Genomic DNA, 16,764 nt, shown 5'->3' with positions numbered 1-16,764 from the left:
TATTTTTTCAGGTCAAAACACATGAAACTGTCATAACAGTAACTTCATGTGTAATATTACTAATGGTGATTTGATTTCTCTACAGGCAGTGTAGTGTAGTGGTTAAGAGCGTGAATGCTGGAGCCAGGTCATTTGCATTCAAATCCTTTCCCTTCCATCCTAGCTCTGTGTCCTTGGGGAAATCACATTACCTCTTTGGGCCTTAGTTTCCACATCCGTAGAATAAGGATAAAAACAAGGCCTCACAAGGGAAAACAGGATTGAAACGAAAAAACAGCCCACTAATTGGGAAAAAATATTTACAAGTTACTTATCCGACAAGGGGTTAATCTCCATAATATATAAAGAACTCACACAGCTCAACAACAAAAAATCAAACAACCCGACCAAAAAATGGGCAGGGGACATGAACAGACATTTCTCCAAAGAAGATATAAGGATGGCCAATAGACACATGAAAAGATGCTCATCATCACTAATCATCAGGGAAATGCAAATCAAAACTACACTAAGATATCACCTTACAGCTGTTAGAATGGCAAAAAAATCCAAAACCAAGAGTGACAAATGTTGGAGAGGTTGTGGAGAAAAAGGAACCCTCATACACTGTTGGTGGGAATGCAAACTGGTGCAGCCACTATGGAAAACAGTATGGGGATTTCTCAAAAACTTAAAAATAGAAATACCTTATGACCCAGCCATCCCACTACTGGGTATCTATCCTAAGAACCTGAAATCAGCAATTCCAAAAGTTCCATGCACCCCTATGTTCATCACAGCATTATTTACAATAGCCAAGACGTGGAACCAACCTAAGTGCCCAGCAACTGATGATTGGATAAAGAAAATATGGTATATATATATATATACACGATGGAATACTACTCAGCCATAAAAAAGGACAAAGTCGTCCCATTCACAACAACACGGATAGACCTTGAGGGTATTATGTTAAGCGAAATAAGCCAGACAGAGAAAGACGAACTCTGTATGACTCCACTCATAGGTGGAAGTTAACATATAGACAAGGAGAACTGATCGGTGGTTACCAGGGCAAAGGGGGGGTGGGGGGAGGGCACAAAGGGTGAAGGGGTGTACCCACAGCATGACTAACAATAATGTACAACTGAAATTTCACAAGGTTGTAAACTATCATAATCTTAATAAAAAAGAAAAAGAAGAAGAAGGCCTAACTCATAGGGACAATGTGAGCTGCAAATGAGGTGGTACATGTAAGGGGCCTGGAACAGTGCTAGGCACACAGCACTTACAAGTATTAGTTATTATCCGTAGTAGCGTGATAAATATAATTTAGTGTATAACTTCAGTAGTGATAATTCTTATCAGTAATTATTATTTACAATATTGCAAATAAAGTTTGGTATCAGGATGATAATCTACAATATTGGAAATAATGTGTATTATTAGTAATGATAATTTAATGCACCCTGGAAACCTAGTTTAACTCATGATCTTGATAATCTCTCCTAGAGATGTTATAAATATTTAATATGCTCATTTATAATGTTTTTCTTATTACTATGATACTTGTACACTGCTTCCCAGTGTGCAAATCCCCTAACTGAAAAATACCAACATTTTCAAAGACTCCTGAGGGCAACCCCTCCAGGCAGCGATGACATTTTCCACCATGAAGTCCTCATGGTAGACAATTCACCACATTTATAAATCTCTACTGTCACCAAGAGTACAGGTGACAGATCTCTAAGCCCTTGGTGAATCTTTCCATTGCAAAGTCCTCTCTCATCGTGGTACAAATCCACTCTTTCCCAAATAACCCACTAACAAATATCTCTGTTGGGCTACCCTCTTATTCATAAACATCCCGCAGACATTGGTAAACCTCCTCATTCACAAATACCCAGCAGCAATCTATCATCCACTGATGGACCCCAGTGACAAATATCTCTCTGTATACTTACCCATCCATTGGCATATTCCCTACTGACCACCCAGCTGACAAATCTCTCTGTTCATAAATATCTTTCTATGACAAAATTCCCACTGATAATCTCTATTGACAAATGTACCCATTCTTACATCTCAACCCACTTGCATATCTCCTCATTCAGAAATGGCCATTGAAATGCCCCCAGTAATGAGCTCCCTTGTCAAATCTTCACATTCCAAAATACCCACCATTGATATGTATCTCATTGATAAGCCCATTTGAAACTCTTTCCATTCATAAAATACCACCCACCCATATAGACCCTATTGATTGACCCCCATTGACACATTTCCCCATCCTTAGATTTCTCTAGTTGGAAAATCTCCCTGCTGGAACAGCTCCCAACGAATTACCCTATATGTTGAAACATCTCTCCCCGCCACCCCATGACAGATGAAGAGGTAGATTTCTATAAGACCAGCCCTGTCTTTTTATCAGTAGTGACTGACGCCTATCTCACTATCCAGCCCTGACACCTCCAGTGCTAGTAGTGGTGAAATCTGAGGACCAACCCTGATTGCATTGTAGAGCTCCCACCAAACGAAATGATTAGGGCACAAGTTCTCTTTCAATATGTGGGTGAAGGTGGAGCTTTTCTAAAAAACAAGATGGGTTGAAAGTCTGCATAACAAGCTGTTTGAACCTCAGACACACTCCCCAACTGCCAATCCCTGCTCCAGTAGAAGGCGGGAGGCACACCCTCTTGAAAGAGTGAAATAGAGCGTTCATGTGGGCAGGAATGCCCAGGCCGTGCTTCCCTGTTGTTGACTATTTATCCACCACTGTGCTTGGGCCCCTGCTGAACCCGTGTGGAGACCTACAGCTCTGAGTGATGGAGGTGGGGTCATTGTTACCAGAGGCCCAGACTCAGTGTCGTTTCTTTCTGCTACACCATGGAGGCCTCCTCCTGACCCCAGGCCCCTGGAAAGCAGTAGTGTTAGATAGATGCTCCCTGAATCCGCTCCTGATTGGGGGTGAGCTGGGCCAGAGAAAGGTCATGCTTCAACTTCCCCCTCTGTGTCCCTCAGGCCCCTGCCATGAATCTCACCTTCCTGCTGGCCCCTGCTTTGCTCCTGGCTCTGTCTGTGACCATCCTAGGCAGGCCTTCGAGTACTACCAACCACACTCCCACACTGCTTATTGTAACTCAGACATAGGTAAGTCTGGGCAGACCTCAGAGAGGCCTCCAACACAGGGGCTCACAGTGAGGTTCCAGAAGGGTGGATAAAGCCTCCTGAGGTGGTAGAACCTGGAGAGGAGGTGCTCTGCCAACTTTTTTTTTTCAGGAGTCTTGGGGGTGGGGAAAATCGTGAATGCCTAAACCCCAAGGGGTCCCCTGACACATTTTTCCCACCTCTAGTCCTCATGGCTTAATTCCTGGGGCTCATCCTCCTTCCTGAGACCATGAGCCATTATGAGTTCAAATTGCAAGGGTACCCTGTCCACCCCTTCCCCAGATCTGTCTCCCCACCAAAATACAAGCCCCTGACCCTGCTCTGGCTGAGGGAATGGGATGGGTCTCTGAGGCCCAAAAGCTACTGATGTGATATTAAGACTCCAGCCCCTCACCGTATAAATGCTCCTCAGTCCTAGTGTACCCCTCCCACTTTTCCCCTTACAATCAGGGTTCCTAGAGAGGTCCTGAACCTCTGGTTCATGGAAGTACTAATATAAAGAGCAATGTGGTTATATCTATCTACATGCCCACCAAGAACAGCTGTGGCGACATCCATGAGGAGAGGTTCCCCTTTAGGAATCCTTCATCACAGGTCAGCCAGCCTGTCCCCACCCTGCATGGACTCCTCATCCGCAGGCCTCCCTCTTTCCTAGCCCTGGAACAAAGTGTCCCCTCCCTGGGGCATTCTCCCACCAAGTGCTCCCCACCCAGGATACTGTGCTCTCAATTTCAGTCAACCACGGCAAATTCTGTCCCCCACCCATAGTGTCCTAAGTCTTTGGGACTGACCACTTGGGGATCACAGTTTGTCCTAGTCAAGGGACATCTGGTCACACTTTACTGACCATCAGGGCATGGCGTCTGTCCCCTCTAGGCTCTGAGGAATGGGAACCTGCACTTCGGGAAACGAGCGGTGTGTCCTTGGAAGGGGTTCGGGGAGGAGTACATCGGGGAGGCTTCCGGAATATCTACAGGAATGGATGCCACTGGGCCTGGAGTGTGCCCCTCAGATATGCCCGCAGCCACAGCTCCAGTGGTTTCCTGTTCTTTCTGATTCCTGCTCCCATTTGCCAATCCCCGCTTCCTCTCCTATTCCCTGCTCCTGCTCCTTCTCCATGTTCCCTACTCCCTTCTCCCTGCTCTCTGCTTTCCTCACCATTTGCTATCCCCTTTCACTGTTCCCTGGCCCCTCTGTCTGACCTTAGTCCCTGCTGCCCTTCTCTTCTAGGAGCAGAAACCATGAGAAGTGTGTGGAGCAGTGCTCTGCCCAACCACCTCCAGGTGCTTCCCTGCCACCCCCACAAAGCCACATACCTGAGTCCCAACCTTGCAGAGTGTTTGAGGAGGGACACCTGCTTGTCTGAGCACTGGCAAGAAGAACATGAAGCCATGAACTTGGCTGCCTTCCCTGGGACCTGATGTCTGCTGTTGAGTCTTCATGTACAACAGCCTCCTGCCTCGGACCCAGACTTCTACTCAACCACAGTGAACTGGGGCCTCTCCACATTCTTCTCCATCACAAACCAATCCAAGCCCATCGACCTCCCCTAAAGACCTCCTCAAGCCTCCCAGAGACCATCAACTTCTAACCGTGCTGGGGATCTATCTGGTCATGTTGTTTCTTGATCTGGGTGCAGATGACAGGAGTGTGCTTACTTTGTGAAACGTCAGCCAGCTGCACACTTATGATATGTCCCCTTTTCTGAACTTGTTATATCTCAATGAAATTGGCCCCTCAAAAGAAACCCCCCACCCTATTGACATATCTCCCCTGCTCCTTCCTTCAACTGCTCCCTCGCTTCTGCCCTCTCTCTTTCACACAATCCCCACATCCCTCACCCTGTTGATTCTCACCCTGAAGCACCCTCTCTTTCCTCACTGCACAGAGACTATGAATCCTGGGCCCAGAAGGGAGACTGGATCCAGAGAGGCCTCGGGGTTGGACTCTGCCTCTCACATCGTGAACCCTCTATAAATGTCTGCTGAGCCATAAATCAGCTGCAGTCTAGGTAGCAAGGGAGGGGAAGTCCCTCTTCCTACAGCACCCCCCACCCTAGGTCTGCACAACCAGGTTGATGTAAACAGATCACCAGGCTGGGGAAGTTGTGAAGAGAAGTCAAACTGTGCTTAACAGGGTCCTCCCATGTGCTCCAGCCCTGACTGGCGACTATTTAGACACACTGACCTGAGCATCCTTGAGGACTCCTGGTGGTCTGCAACCTGGATGGGAGTAGATGGGGTAGTGGAGCCAGAGTCCCCATGTGTGTCTTCCGCTACGTGATGGAGGCTGGGCAACCTCCCACCAGAGCTTCAAAGTACAGGGTAGGGAAGACTGTTCCCACAGATCCAGGCCTAGCTTCTGCCCCTCCATGCTGCTCAGTGGGGTGGGGGATAAAAGAGGAAATAGCGGTGGCAAGTCTAATGCCTCTGCCACCCCCTGCCACCATTTCCTACCATTAACTCTGTCTCTCCCCGGCTTCTGAAGTCCTGTTCTTTCTGTACCTGACAAAAATAGCCTCTACACAGCTGCAGAACAGTCAGGAGAGGCAGTCGCAATTAATTAGAAAATACAGTTATTAAGATAGTACTGTGTTGGTATAGGTACAGAGAAAGGGACCCGTGGACTAGAACAGAGAGTCCAGAACCTGCCCCACACATACAGGAAATTTTCACATGTGATAGAGGTGGCATACCAGATCAGTGGGGGAAAAAAGGGTCACTAATAAGGAAAAAGATGAAACTGGATCCCTACCTACCTCACACTGTATACGAAAATCAGTTTCAAAGAATACACGTAATGAAGATGTTTATAAGAAAGCTACCTACGTGCTGTGTTGAGAAGAGCGTTATGTAAGTGAACGGATGTGATAGGCATTCTGTAATGCATGCAGAGAAGTGTTAAAGAACACATGTAATAAAGATGCTTCTGAGAATGCTAGAAAAAAGAAAAAGAAAATCAATTTCAGATGGATGAAGAATTTAAATGTCAAAAACAAAGCTTGCCACTTTTATCATCTCTACATTTCCATATGTACATGGATCTATATCTGGACTTTTAATTTTTCTTCCTTTAGTCTTTCTCTTGATGTGTCAGCATCATACTGTTTAAATTAGGAAACTTTCGTAATGTGTTTTCCTGCACAGGCATTAAACTCCCTGCATGCTGGTAGGGCTAGTCCCCCATTGCAGCTCTCTTTTTTAGGGTTTTCCTGGCTATTCCATATGATGTTTTCTTTTACATATGAACTTTATTATCAATTTGCCCAGCTCCAGATAAAGGCTTATAGGCATATTTTTGGGATCACATTAAATTTATAAATTAAAAATAGAGACCCGAGGGGGCCGGCCCGGTGGCAAAGCGGTTAAGTTCACACGTTCTGCTTCTCGGCGGCCCGGGGTTCGCCAGTTCGGATGCTGGGTACAGACATGGCACCCCTTGGCAAGCCATGCTGTGGCAGGCATCCCACATATAAAGTAGAGGAAGATGGGCACAGATGTTAGCTCAGGGCCAGTCTTCCTCAGCAAAAAGAGGAGGATTGGCAGCAGTTAGCTCAGGCCTAATCTTCCTCAAAAAAAAAAAAAAAAAAAAAAGAGACCCGAGAAGGGAAACTGACATCTTTATGACGTTAATTCATCCTGGCCATGCACAAAGAATGTCTTTCCATTTGTTTAGGTCTACCTTTGCATCTTTCAGGAGTGTTCTAAACTTTTCCTCATATAAGTTTGCAAATCCCTCGCTAACTTTATCCTGAAGTATTTTATCTTTTTTGTTATCATAAATGGGTTTTTCTCTTCTATTATACCTTCTATATGGTGATTTGTGTATATGAAAACTACTGATTTCTGTATGTTGACTTTATATTCTGCTATGTTACTGAATTATTTTATTGTTTGAGTTAGCTTTATTACTGGTTCTTTGGGAGATTTCCAGGCATACTATCATATCATCTATAAACAGAGATATTTTTACATCCCTTTAGCCATTCTTACATCTATAATTTTTTTTCCTAGTCTAATTGCATTAGTCTAATGCCTCCAGTACAATGTTGAAAAGGAGTGGAGACAGTGGGCACTTTGCCTTGTTCCTGATCTTAGTGGAAATGCCTTTAATGTCATTCCATTAAGTTGGTGACAACTTTAGGATTGAGGTATACCAATTTTAGTATGTTAAGAAGGTATCAGTTGGTTTCTGTTTTTGAATGATTTTATCAGAATGAGTGTTGAATTTTGTCAAAGGCTTTTTAAATATCTATGGACATGATGATATGATTTTCTCCTTAGATTTATTAATATGTTGTATTATATCAATACATTACCTGTAATGAACCATCCTTGCATTCCCAGAAGGAAACTCACTTAATTGGTCATGCTATATTATTTTCTTAATGTAGTTTTGAATTTGTGTACTAATATTTTATTTAGGATTTTTGAATTTTCATCAATGTAATGTTTTGATGGTCTATGCTTTTCTTTTTTGTGCTATCAATGTTTTAATTGCTTTAGAAAAATGATGTGGAAGTTTCTCTTTATTTTCTGTTCTCTGGAACAATTTACGTGGCATTGGGATTAACTGGTCTCTATCAGTTTGGTAGAATTTCCCTGTGAAACCATCTGGGCTTGACGCATTTTTATGAAGTAGTTCCTTAATGACTTTCTCTATTTCTTTTACGGAAACTGGTTTGTTAAGCTCTAATGGGGGTCAATTTTGGTAAACTGTGTTTCCCTAGGAAATTACCCATTCATCTAGGTTTTAAATTTTATCTCTTTATGTTTTTTTATATTTTGACTTTTGGAATCTGCTAATGTTTCACATTTAAAAATATAAAATTACATCAGCATAGATAAGGAAAAAACTAAAATTTAATTCAAAGAGAAACAAACTATATTTGAAGCAAAATGAATAACATAACCATGCTGAATGAGAAATAAAGTGAACTAAACCAAGTAACTTTTCAATACAGTACTTTGACTATACACCCTCCTCTAAAGACACAAAAAGGGCAAAAAGATCTCAAGCTCTACCTTACTAGGTTTGTTTTTCACAGTGGTATGGATGTTGAAATTCTAAAAATACTTTCTGTGTATTGTAGGGTTGAAAAAATAAGTAAATATATTGATGATATTGGAGGTTAAGGTTCTCATTGTTAGAGAAGAGAAATACAAATATAGAATGGGGGAAGGCTAGAAGGAATCCTGTAATATGTTCGATTAGAATTGGAGGTATCAGTACAACATTTCATACATATGTATATATATAATTTCATATGTATATATGTATATATATGTATATATTCATATATTTTTTAAATTCCTAGCTCTTTACAATGAGAGGGCCTAGAAGCAAGGGCATTCCAGTAGCAATGAGTACATCTAGCTCCCAGATCCTGGCTTTGAAATACCATTATCTTAGGGCTGGGGCTGGGAAAGAACAGGATATGCCTGGAGGTGATGTTAGTGGAAATGCCAGAGTAAGGGCCTATAAAAGTCCTCTCCACCATAAAAGCAATGAAGATACTGGCAAAAATTGTTAAAATCAAGTTTGTGAGAACTCTGGAAATTGACCAAAGGTTTACAACAATTCAGGAAGCACCTATTCAAGAAAAATGGCTGAATCTCAGTAAGAACAGTAAGCTTTGTGGCATTTGACCTTTTCCTGTTCCCATCTCCTTCTCCCACCTCCACAACAGCCTTGAAAATCAACAGCCTTGCAATCCTGATGAAACCCAGCAGCCTAGTAACCACTGTAGGGGGTAGAACAGGTTTGGAGTTCCTCCAAAACCCCATTCCCAGAGAACCATCCTTATTTGATCTGTCTGGCACTTTGCTAGAAAACTCCACTCACAAGACTTGTCTATTTGACCTGACTCAGAGTTTACCTGGTGTGAACAGCTTTCCCTTGGGGTACTTTTCAAAAATAATCAGCAGCAATTGTTTAACATTGCAGCTGCTTGATGGAGCAATTACAGTTATGACAAATAACAAGTTAATCAAAAAACTTAACAGGAAAAGTTGGGTAATGAGATCTCCAAAGGAGGCAGTGAAAGGCTCTGGCATATTCCTAGGAATCTAGAAAGTTGCAAATATGCATAAGGCTATGTGCATTGCATGCCCAGGATTGTTGGTTGACCTTGAAGTTCTGCACAAGCAGGAAGTGGAGGCTAAAGCAAAGTTGTAAACAGCTTGCCTGAGCCTTGAAGGCATGCTCCAACATGCACATAGAGCCCATCATCAAAGGCTGGGAGACTTACTGCTTCTAGATATTTGAAGAAATGTCTGTCAAATTATTAGCTGACCACTAAGCTAATGGAGGAAAGACTTCAGTGACCATATATGACAAAGAATATACACTTTACAGAATTAGTTAAGAAAAGTCACTAAAAATCAAAGAGTAACAAAAACAAACCCTGGAAAGGGGGAGAATCTGATTTCCAGAGTCACCAAATTACATTATTTAAAATGTTCAGTTTTTAACAAAAACTTATAAGACATGCAAAGAAACAATAAGGTATGACCCAAACACAGAAAAATAAGGCAAACAACAGACACTGTCCCTGAGGAAACCCAGATGTTGGACTTAATAGCCAGACTATAATCAGCTATTTAGAATATTTTCAAAGAACCATATCTAAAACCACGAAAGTATGAGAATGGTATTTTAACAAATAGAGACTATCAATAAATAGATATAAATGATAAAATAATAGAAATTCTGGAATTGAAAAACACAATAACTGAAATGAAAAATTCACCAGAGGGGCTCAACAGTACATTTGAGCCGGCAGAGCAAAGAATCAGTGAATTTTAAGATAGGTCAACTGAGATTATCCAATCTGAGGAACAGAAAGAAAAAAATAAACAATGAAGAGAGCCTCAGAGGCCTGTGGAACACCATCAAGCACATCAACACACACATAATGGGAGTCCGAAAAGGAGAGAGAAGAGAGAAAGGTGCAGTAAAGGATATTTGAAGGAATAATGGCTGAAAACCTCCCAAATTTGATGAAAAATATTAACCTTATACATCCAGGAAGCTCACTGAATTTCAAGTAGAATAAACTCGAAGACATCTACATCTAGACACATCATAAACAAACTTATGAAAGACAAAGACAGAGAGAGAATCTTGAAAGTAGTAAGAGAGAAGTGACTCATCACATACAAGGGATCCTCAGTAAGATTAACAGCTGATTTTTCATTAGAGACCTTGAAGGCCAGAAGGCAATGGAACAATATATTCAAAACATTGAAAGTAAAAGACTGTCAACTAAGAATTCTATATACTTCAAAACTATATTTCAAAAATGAAGGAGAAATTAAGACATTCAAGATAAACAAAAACTGCGATAATTTGTCACTAGCACACTCCTCTACAAGAAATACTAAGAGAGTCCTTCAGGCAGAAATAAAATGACACTAGACAGTAACTTGAACCCATATGAAGAAATAAAGAGCATCTGTAAAGGTAACTGCATAGATAAATATAAAAGATAGTATGAATGTATTTTTTGTTTATAACACTTTTTTTCTTATCTGAATTAAAAGATAATTGCATCAAGCAATAATTATAAGTCTATGTTCCTGGGCACATGATGTATAAAGATGCGATTTGTCTGATGATAAGAGCACAAAGGAGGGATGAGGGAATAAAGCTATAAAGAAGCAAAGTTTTAAAAAAATACTATTAAAATTAACTTGACATTTATTCCAATGAGAGTGGTATAAATTAAGATGTTAATTGTAACCCCCAGGGAAACTACGAAGAAAATAATTTTAAAAAAAAACACAGAAAAGAAACAACAAGAGAATTAAAGTGGTATACTAGAAAATACCTATTTAATACAAAAGAATGCATTAATGGAGGAATACAAGAACAAAGAAGACATAAGAAATATAGAAAATAACTAGCAAAATTACAAACATAAATTCTACTTTATCGCTAATTACATTGTGTAAATAAATTAAACACTCCAATGAAAAGCTGAGTTAGGCAGAATGGATGAAAAACATGACCCAATTATATGCAGTGTGCAGGAGACACACTTTAGATTCAAAGGCACAAATAAGTTGAAAGTAAATGGATAGAAAAAGTTTTACCACACAAACAATAACCAAAAGGGAGTTAAAATGGCTATGTCAAGATCAGATAAAATAGACTTTAAAACAGAAATTGTCATCAGAGATAAAGAAGGACATTTTATACTGATAAAAAGGGTCAATCCATGAAGAAGATAAAACACTGACAAATATATATGCATCTAACAATAAAGCCCCAAAATACATGAAACAGAAACAGGCATAATTAAAGAGAGAAATAGACAATTCAACAATAATAGTTGAAGATTTCAACACCTCACTTTAAATAAGGGATCAATAAGGAAAGAGAAGACTTGAATAACACTACAAACCAACTAGACCTAACAGACCCCTATAGAACACTGCACACTCCAGCAGCAGAATACATGTTCTTCTCAAGTGTACACGGAGCATTCCCCAGGACAGACTATACGTTAAGCCACAAAACAAATCTCAGTAAATGTAAAAGGACGGAAATCATACAAAGTATTTTCTCTGACCACAAGTGAATGAAATTAGAAACCAATAACAGAAGGAAATTTGGGAAATTCAAAAATATGCGAAACATGAAAACACTTCTTCTCCTTCTTCTTTTTTTTTGAGGAAGATTAGCCCTGAGCTAACATCTGCTGCCAATCCTCCTCTTTTTGCTGAGCTAACATCCGTGCCCATCTTCCTCTACTTTATATGTGGGATGCCTACCACAGCATGGCTTGCCAAGTGGTGCCATGTCCACACCTGGGATCTGAACTGGCGAAGCCCAGGCCACCAAAGTGGAACGTGTGCACTTAACTGCTGTGCCACTGGACCAGCCCCCATAAAAACGCTTCTAAATAACCAATCACTCAAAGAAGAAATGACCAGGGAAATTAGAAGACACTTTGAGATTAATGAAAATGAAAACACAACACATCAAAACTTAAGGGATGCAGCTAAAGTGGTGCTTATAGGGAAATTGATAGTTGTAAATGTCTATATTTAAAAAGAAAAAAGATATAAAATCAATAATTTAACCTTCCAACTCATTCTATGAGGCTAGCATTATCCTGATACCAAAACCAGACAAAGATATCACGAGAAAACTACAGACCAATATCCCTTATGACTACAGATTTCATAATTCTCAACAAAATACTAGCAAACAGAATCCCACAACATATAAAAACGATTACACATCATGACCAAGTGGGATTTGGCCCAGGAATGCAAGTGTCACTCAACTTGCATGAAAATCAGTTAATATAATACACAATATTTATAGAATAAAGGACAAAAACCACATGATCACATCAATAAACATAGAAAAAGCATTTGCCAAAGTCCAACATCCTTTCATGATAAAAACACTGAACAAACTAGGAATAGAAGGGAAGTTTGTCAACACTTAGGTAGAAGTTCATAGATGCCAGATGCGCTGTTCTAACCACTTTAGGTTCATTAAATAATTTAATTCTCACACCAATTCTATGAGGCAGGAACTATTATTATCCACATTTTGTAGATGGGTAAACTGAGGCACGGAGCATTTAAATAACGTTTCCTATGTTAGGAAGCTAATAAGTTGTGGAGCTAGGATTCTCACACAGAAATTCTGGCTACAGAGTCCATGCTCTTAATCATAGCCAGCTATACTGTCTCTCAAAGAATGTGGAATAATAATAACGATAAACAAATTGGGTTCCTAAGAACTAATGATTCTATCTTCATCTGTAAGTAAACTTAATTCATGACACTGTGAATTTCTGTCAGTGATCATAATTCGTAATACTGGTAAGAATTTTTAATATTAGTATCAATGCTTATTTAACCAAGTTGGTAATGTTGGGTTAATATTGACATTTAACTGTAATTTAATTCATAAAACTGGTAATGATTATTTATATAAGTAAACATAATCGGTAATATTGTTAAAAATTTGTAAAATTAGTTGTAAAATTTGATGGCATTAGTACTGGTGATTCAATTTCTATTTGTAACTAAAATTTGATTTATAACTGTGGTACTCATAATTTATATTAGTAATCATAACTTTAATATCAGTAATTATATATAATATCACTTGGAATGTTAACCATATTAATAATGATTTATATTAGTAATTATAAGACAATTCAAAACATAGGTACTCATAATTTATTAGTAATCTTAAATTGTAACATTGGTAATAATTTGTAACAACATTTTACAATGTTTGCATTAATAGTTTAATTTCTTTTAGTAATTATAACAATTCACTTATATTGATAATCTTAACTTGTAACACCTGTAATAAATTGTAATAGTTATAATATTTGATGATAATAATATAATTTCTATTCTTTTTTTTTTTTTTTAAAGATTTTATTTTTTTTTCCTTTTTCTCCCCAAAGCCCCCGGTACATAGTTGTATATTCTTCGTTGTGGGTCCTTCTGGTTGTGGCATGTGGGACGCTGCCTCAGCGTGGCCTGGTGAGCAGTGCCATGTCCGTGCCCAGGATTCGAACCAACGAAACACTGGGCCGCCTGCAGCGCAGCGCGCGAACTTAACCGCTCGGCCACGGGGCCAGCCCCTATAATTTCTATTCTTAAGTATAATATAATTCAAAACAGGCACTTATAATTTATTAAAGTATAATTTGTAATACTGATAATAATTTGTAATAATAGTTATAATCTTTGATGATACTAGAAATGATTATTCAATTTCTGTTAGGAAGTATAATTTAATTCATAACATTGGTACTCACAATTTATATCAGTAAAAATAATTTATAGAATTGGTGATATTGTAATACTAGAGATTATATTTTATGATAATAGTAACCAACAATTCAATTTCTACTTGTAAACAATTTAATTTATAAGATTGCTACTGGTAATTTTTATTGGCAATCCTGATTTGAAACATTGGTAATATTTCTATAGGGAGGAATATTTGATAATTTTAGTAACAATGACTCGATTTCTATATGCAATGTGATGTGATTCATTACATTAGTTCTGTTAATTTACATTAGAAATTGATTTTTAATACTGGTGCGAATAGATACTATAAGTAACAGGATCAATGATTTAAATCATACTGGTAACCACATAAGCAAATTCGCGGTACTAATAAAGCTTATCACGAAGCAACGTCACCCTCCATGTGCAGTGCGGGCTGTCCTCTCCGACAGCACACCGTGGGTAATCCCTCCGGTGGCAACAGTATTGCAGGAGGCACGACGCTTTTCCCTTCTGCCCACTCTACTTCCCCCAGACTCACCATCTCTTTGTGATTGGGGTAGAAGGTCTGATCGATCAGAGGGAATTCCTCTGTTCCCAGTTTCTTGTGCAGTCGAACCATCTGGGCAAACTACGAGAGCCAGAAGAGACGGGTCAGCGAGTCCTTCACCTAGAGGGAGTCTCCAAGCCTCCAAACTTGCTCAGTTCCCCCAAATCACAGAGTGACTTCAAGCCCTCACGTGCATGCCTGAGCTATTCCCTCTGCCACTAGCACCCTTCCAGTCACTTACCACCCAGGGCTTGTCACAAAAGTTGTAGACAGAATGCAAAGAGTTAACGCTGGGGATTCCGGCATACTGCAGCCCGATGACCAAACTGCGGTAGTCTCCATTCCGTGCCATGCTGAAGGCATGCTGGCGGATCAGCACAAAGTCCGGCTTCAGAGACCTGGGGTGGCAGGGGTAGCAATGTGGAGGGCCCCCCAGAAGTTCCTCACCACCCTTAGAGTAAAGCCCAAGTTTCTAAATCTCCACAGCTCCTAGAAATTGCAAAGTGGTTTCTCATTTCAGCACACACGCACGAGCTGTTCCCCCCACCACACACACCCTTTCTCCATCTAGTGACCCCCTTAAGCCTTTCCTACCTGCTCCTCCCCTCACCAAGGTCCGCTTGCAGCTTCCCCACTCAGCTCTGACAGCTCCCTGGCCACAGTCTCTCAGACTACACAATCTCTCAGCTGTCCTCAAAGGATGATGCTCAGAATAAATTCCAGCCTCAGGGCTGTTCCCTCGGCCTGAAACCTTTCCCCGCAAGATATCTGCCTGGATCACTCGTTCACCTCCTTCAGGTCTTTCCTCAATGTCTCTCACACTGCTGGTCTACTCTATCCAAATTGCAGACCCCTTCACCAACCAACAACCCCTACAGCCCTTCACTGCTATATATTTTTTCTTAGCACTTTTACGTTTTCTGTTCTATTTGTTTATTGTCTGTGTCCCTCAGTAGAATGTAAGCTTTGTGAGGGCAGAGGGCTTTTTTTTGTTTTATTTTTTGGGCTGTTTTGTTCACTGCCAGGTCCTCAGCACGTAGAACAGCTCCTGGTACACAGTAGGTACTCAATAAATATTTGTTGACTGTAAAATGCTGAGAGTAGCACGTGGCACGCAGTAGACGCTCAAGAAATGTTTGTGGAATTAGTAACTGAAAACTTTGGTCTGTGGTCTGCTGGGATCCTAGACTTCTTCAGAACAGAAGATATCTTTCCACATTCTGTGCCTAAGTTCTTTTTTAAAAAATTGAAATATATTTGACATATAATATTGGGTAAGTTCAAGGTGCACAACATGTTGATTTGATACACTTATACGTTGTAATGTGGTTGCCTCTGTAGCATTACTTAGCACCTCAATCATGTCACATAATCATCATTTCTTTTTTTGGTGGGAATAATTAAGATCTAGTCTCTTAGCAAGTTTGATGATATAATACAATATGATTGTCTATATTCACTATACTGTGTATTAGATCTCTAGGACTTATTTATCTACTAGTTGCAAGTTTGCACGCTTAAACAACAACCTTCCCATTTCCCCAGCCCCTGGTAACCACCATTTCACTCTCTGTTTTTCTGTTTGGCTTTTTTAGATTTCACATATAAGAGATATCATACAGTATTTGTCTTTCTCTGTCTGATTTATCTCATTTAGCATAATACCTTCAAGGTCCATCCATGTTGTCATAAATGGCAGGATTTCCTTCCTTCTCATGGCTGAGCAATATTCCATTATATATAAATATACTACATCTTTTTTTTTTTTTTTTAGGAATATTAGCCCTGAGCTACCTGCTACCAATCCTCCTCTTTTTGCTGAGGAAGACTGGCCCTGAGCTAACATCCATGCCCATGTTCCTCTACTTTATATGTGGGACACCTGCCACAGCATGGCTTGATGAGTGGTGCCATATCCATATCCGAGATCCAAACCGGCGAACCCCAGGCCGCTGAAGCGGAACGTGCGAACTTAACCGCTGCGCCACCGGGCGGGCCCCTACCGCATCTTCTTTATCCATCCATCCACTGACGGGCACTTAGGTTGTTTCCATATCTTGGCTACTGTGATGTGCCTAAGTTCTTGCTCACAGAAGGATGTGGGGATGCTCCCTCAGCTCTAAGGTAGTCCTTGTGCCTCTCCCATAACACCAAGGTACCCTTTTTATACTCACCGCATGACCTTCACCCCATTCCGAAGAACTTCCATGTCCACAGAGAATCCCCCATTGGCATGGGCCACGAGGTTGAGATCAGAGAATTCAGCCTAGGAAGGAAAAAAGAAATTGG

The 16,764-nt window shown here is 40.3% G+C and overlaps 1 protein-coding gene across 2 annotated transcripts in view; it reads right to left on the bottom strand.

Moving 5' to 3' along the window:
* SYN1 (synapsin I) overlaps nt 1-16,764 on the bottom strand; it is a 44,703-nt gene that overhangs the window by 16,346 nt on the left and 11,593 nt on the right. For both annotated transcript variants that reach the window (XM_044763474.2, XM_044763475.2), the window contains exons 3-5: nt 16,650-16,741; nt 14,717-14,873; nt 14,467-14,556 (exon numbers count right to left, since the gene is read on the bottom strand). In XM_044763474.2, the coding sequence (XP_044619409.1) occupies nt 14,467-14,556; nt 14,717-14,873; nt 16,650-16,741 (339 nt within the window). The remainder of the gene's footprint in view (nt 1-14,466; nt 14,557-14,716; nt 14,874-16,649; nt 16,742-16,764) is intronic.

Source organism: Equus asinus, chromosome X, assembly GCF_041296235.1.
Source record: "Equus asinus isolate D_3611 breed Donkey chromosome X, EquAss-T2T_v2, whole genome shotgun sequence".
Taxonomy (NCBI): domain Eukaryota; kingdom Metazoa; phylum Chordata; class Mammalia; order Perissodactyla; family Equidae; genus Equus; species Equus asinus.
Note: the sequence above shows the minus strand (reverse complement) of the source record. Positions and strands in the feature narration are given on the sequence as shown.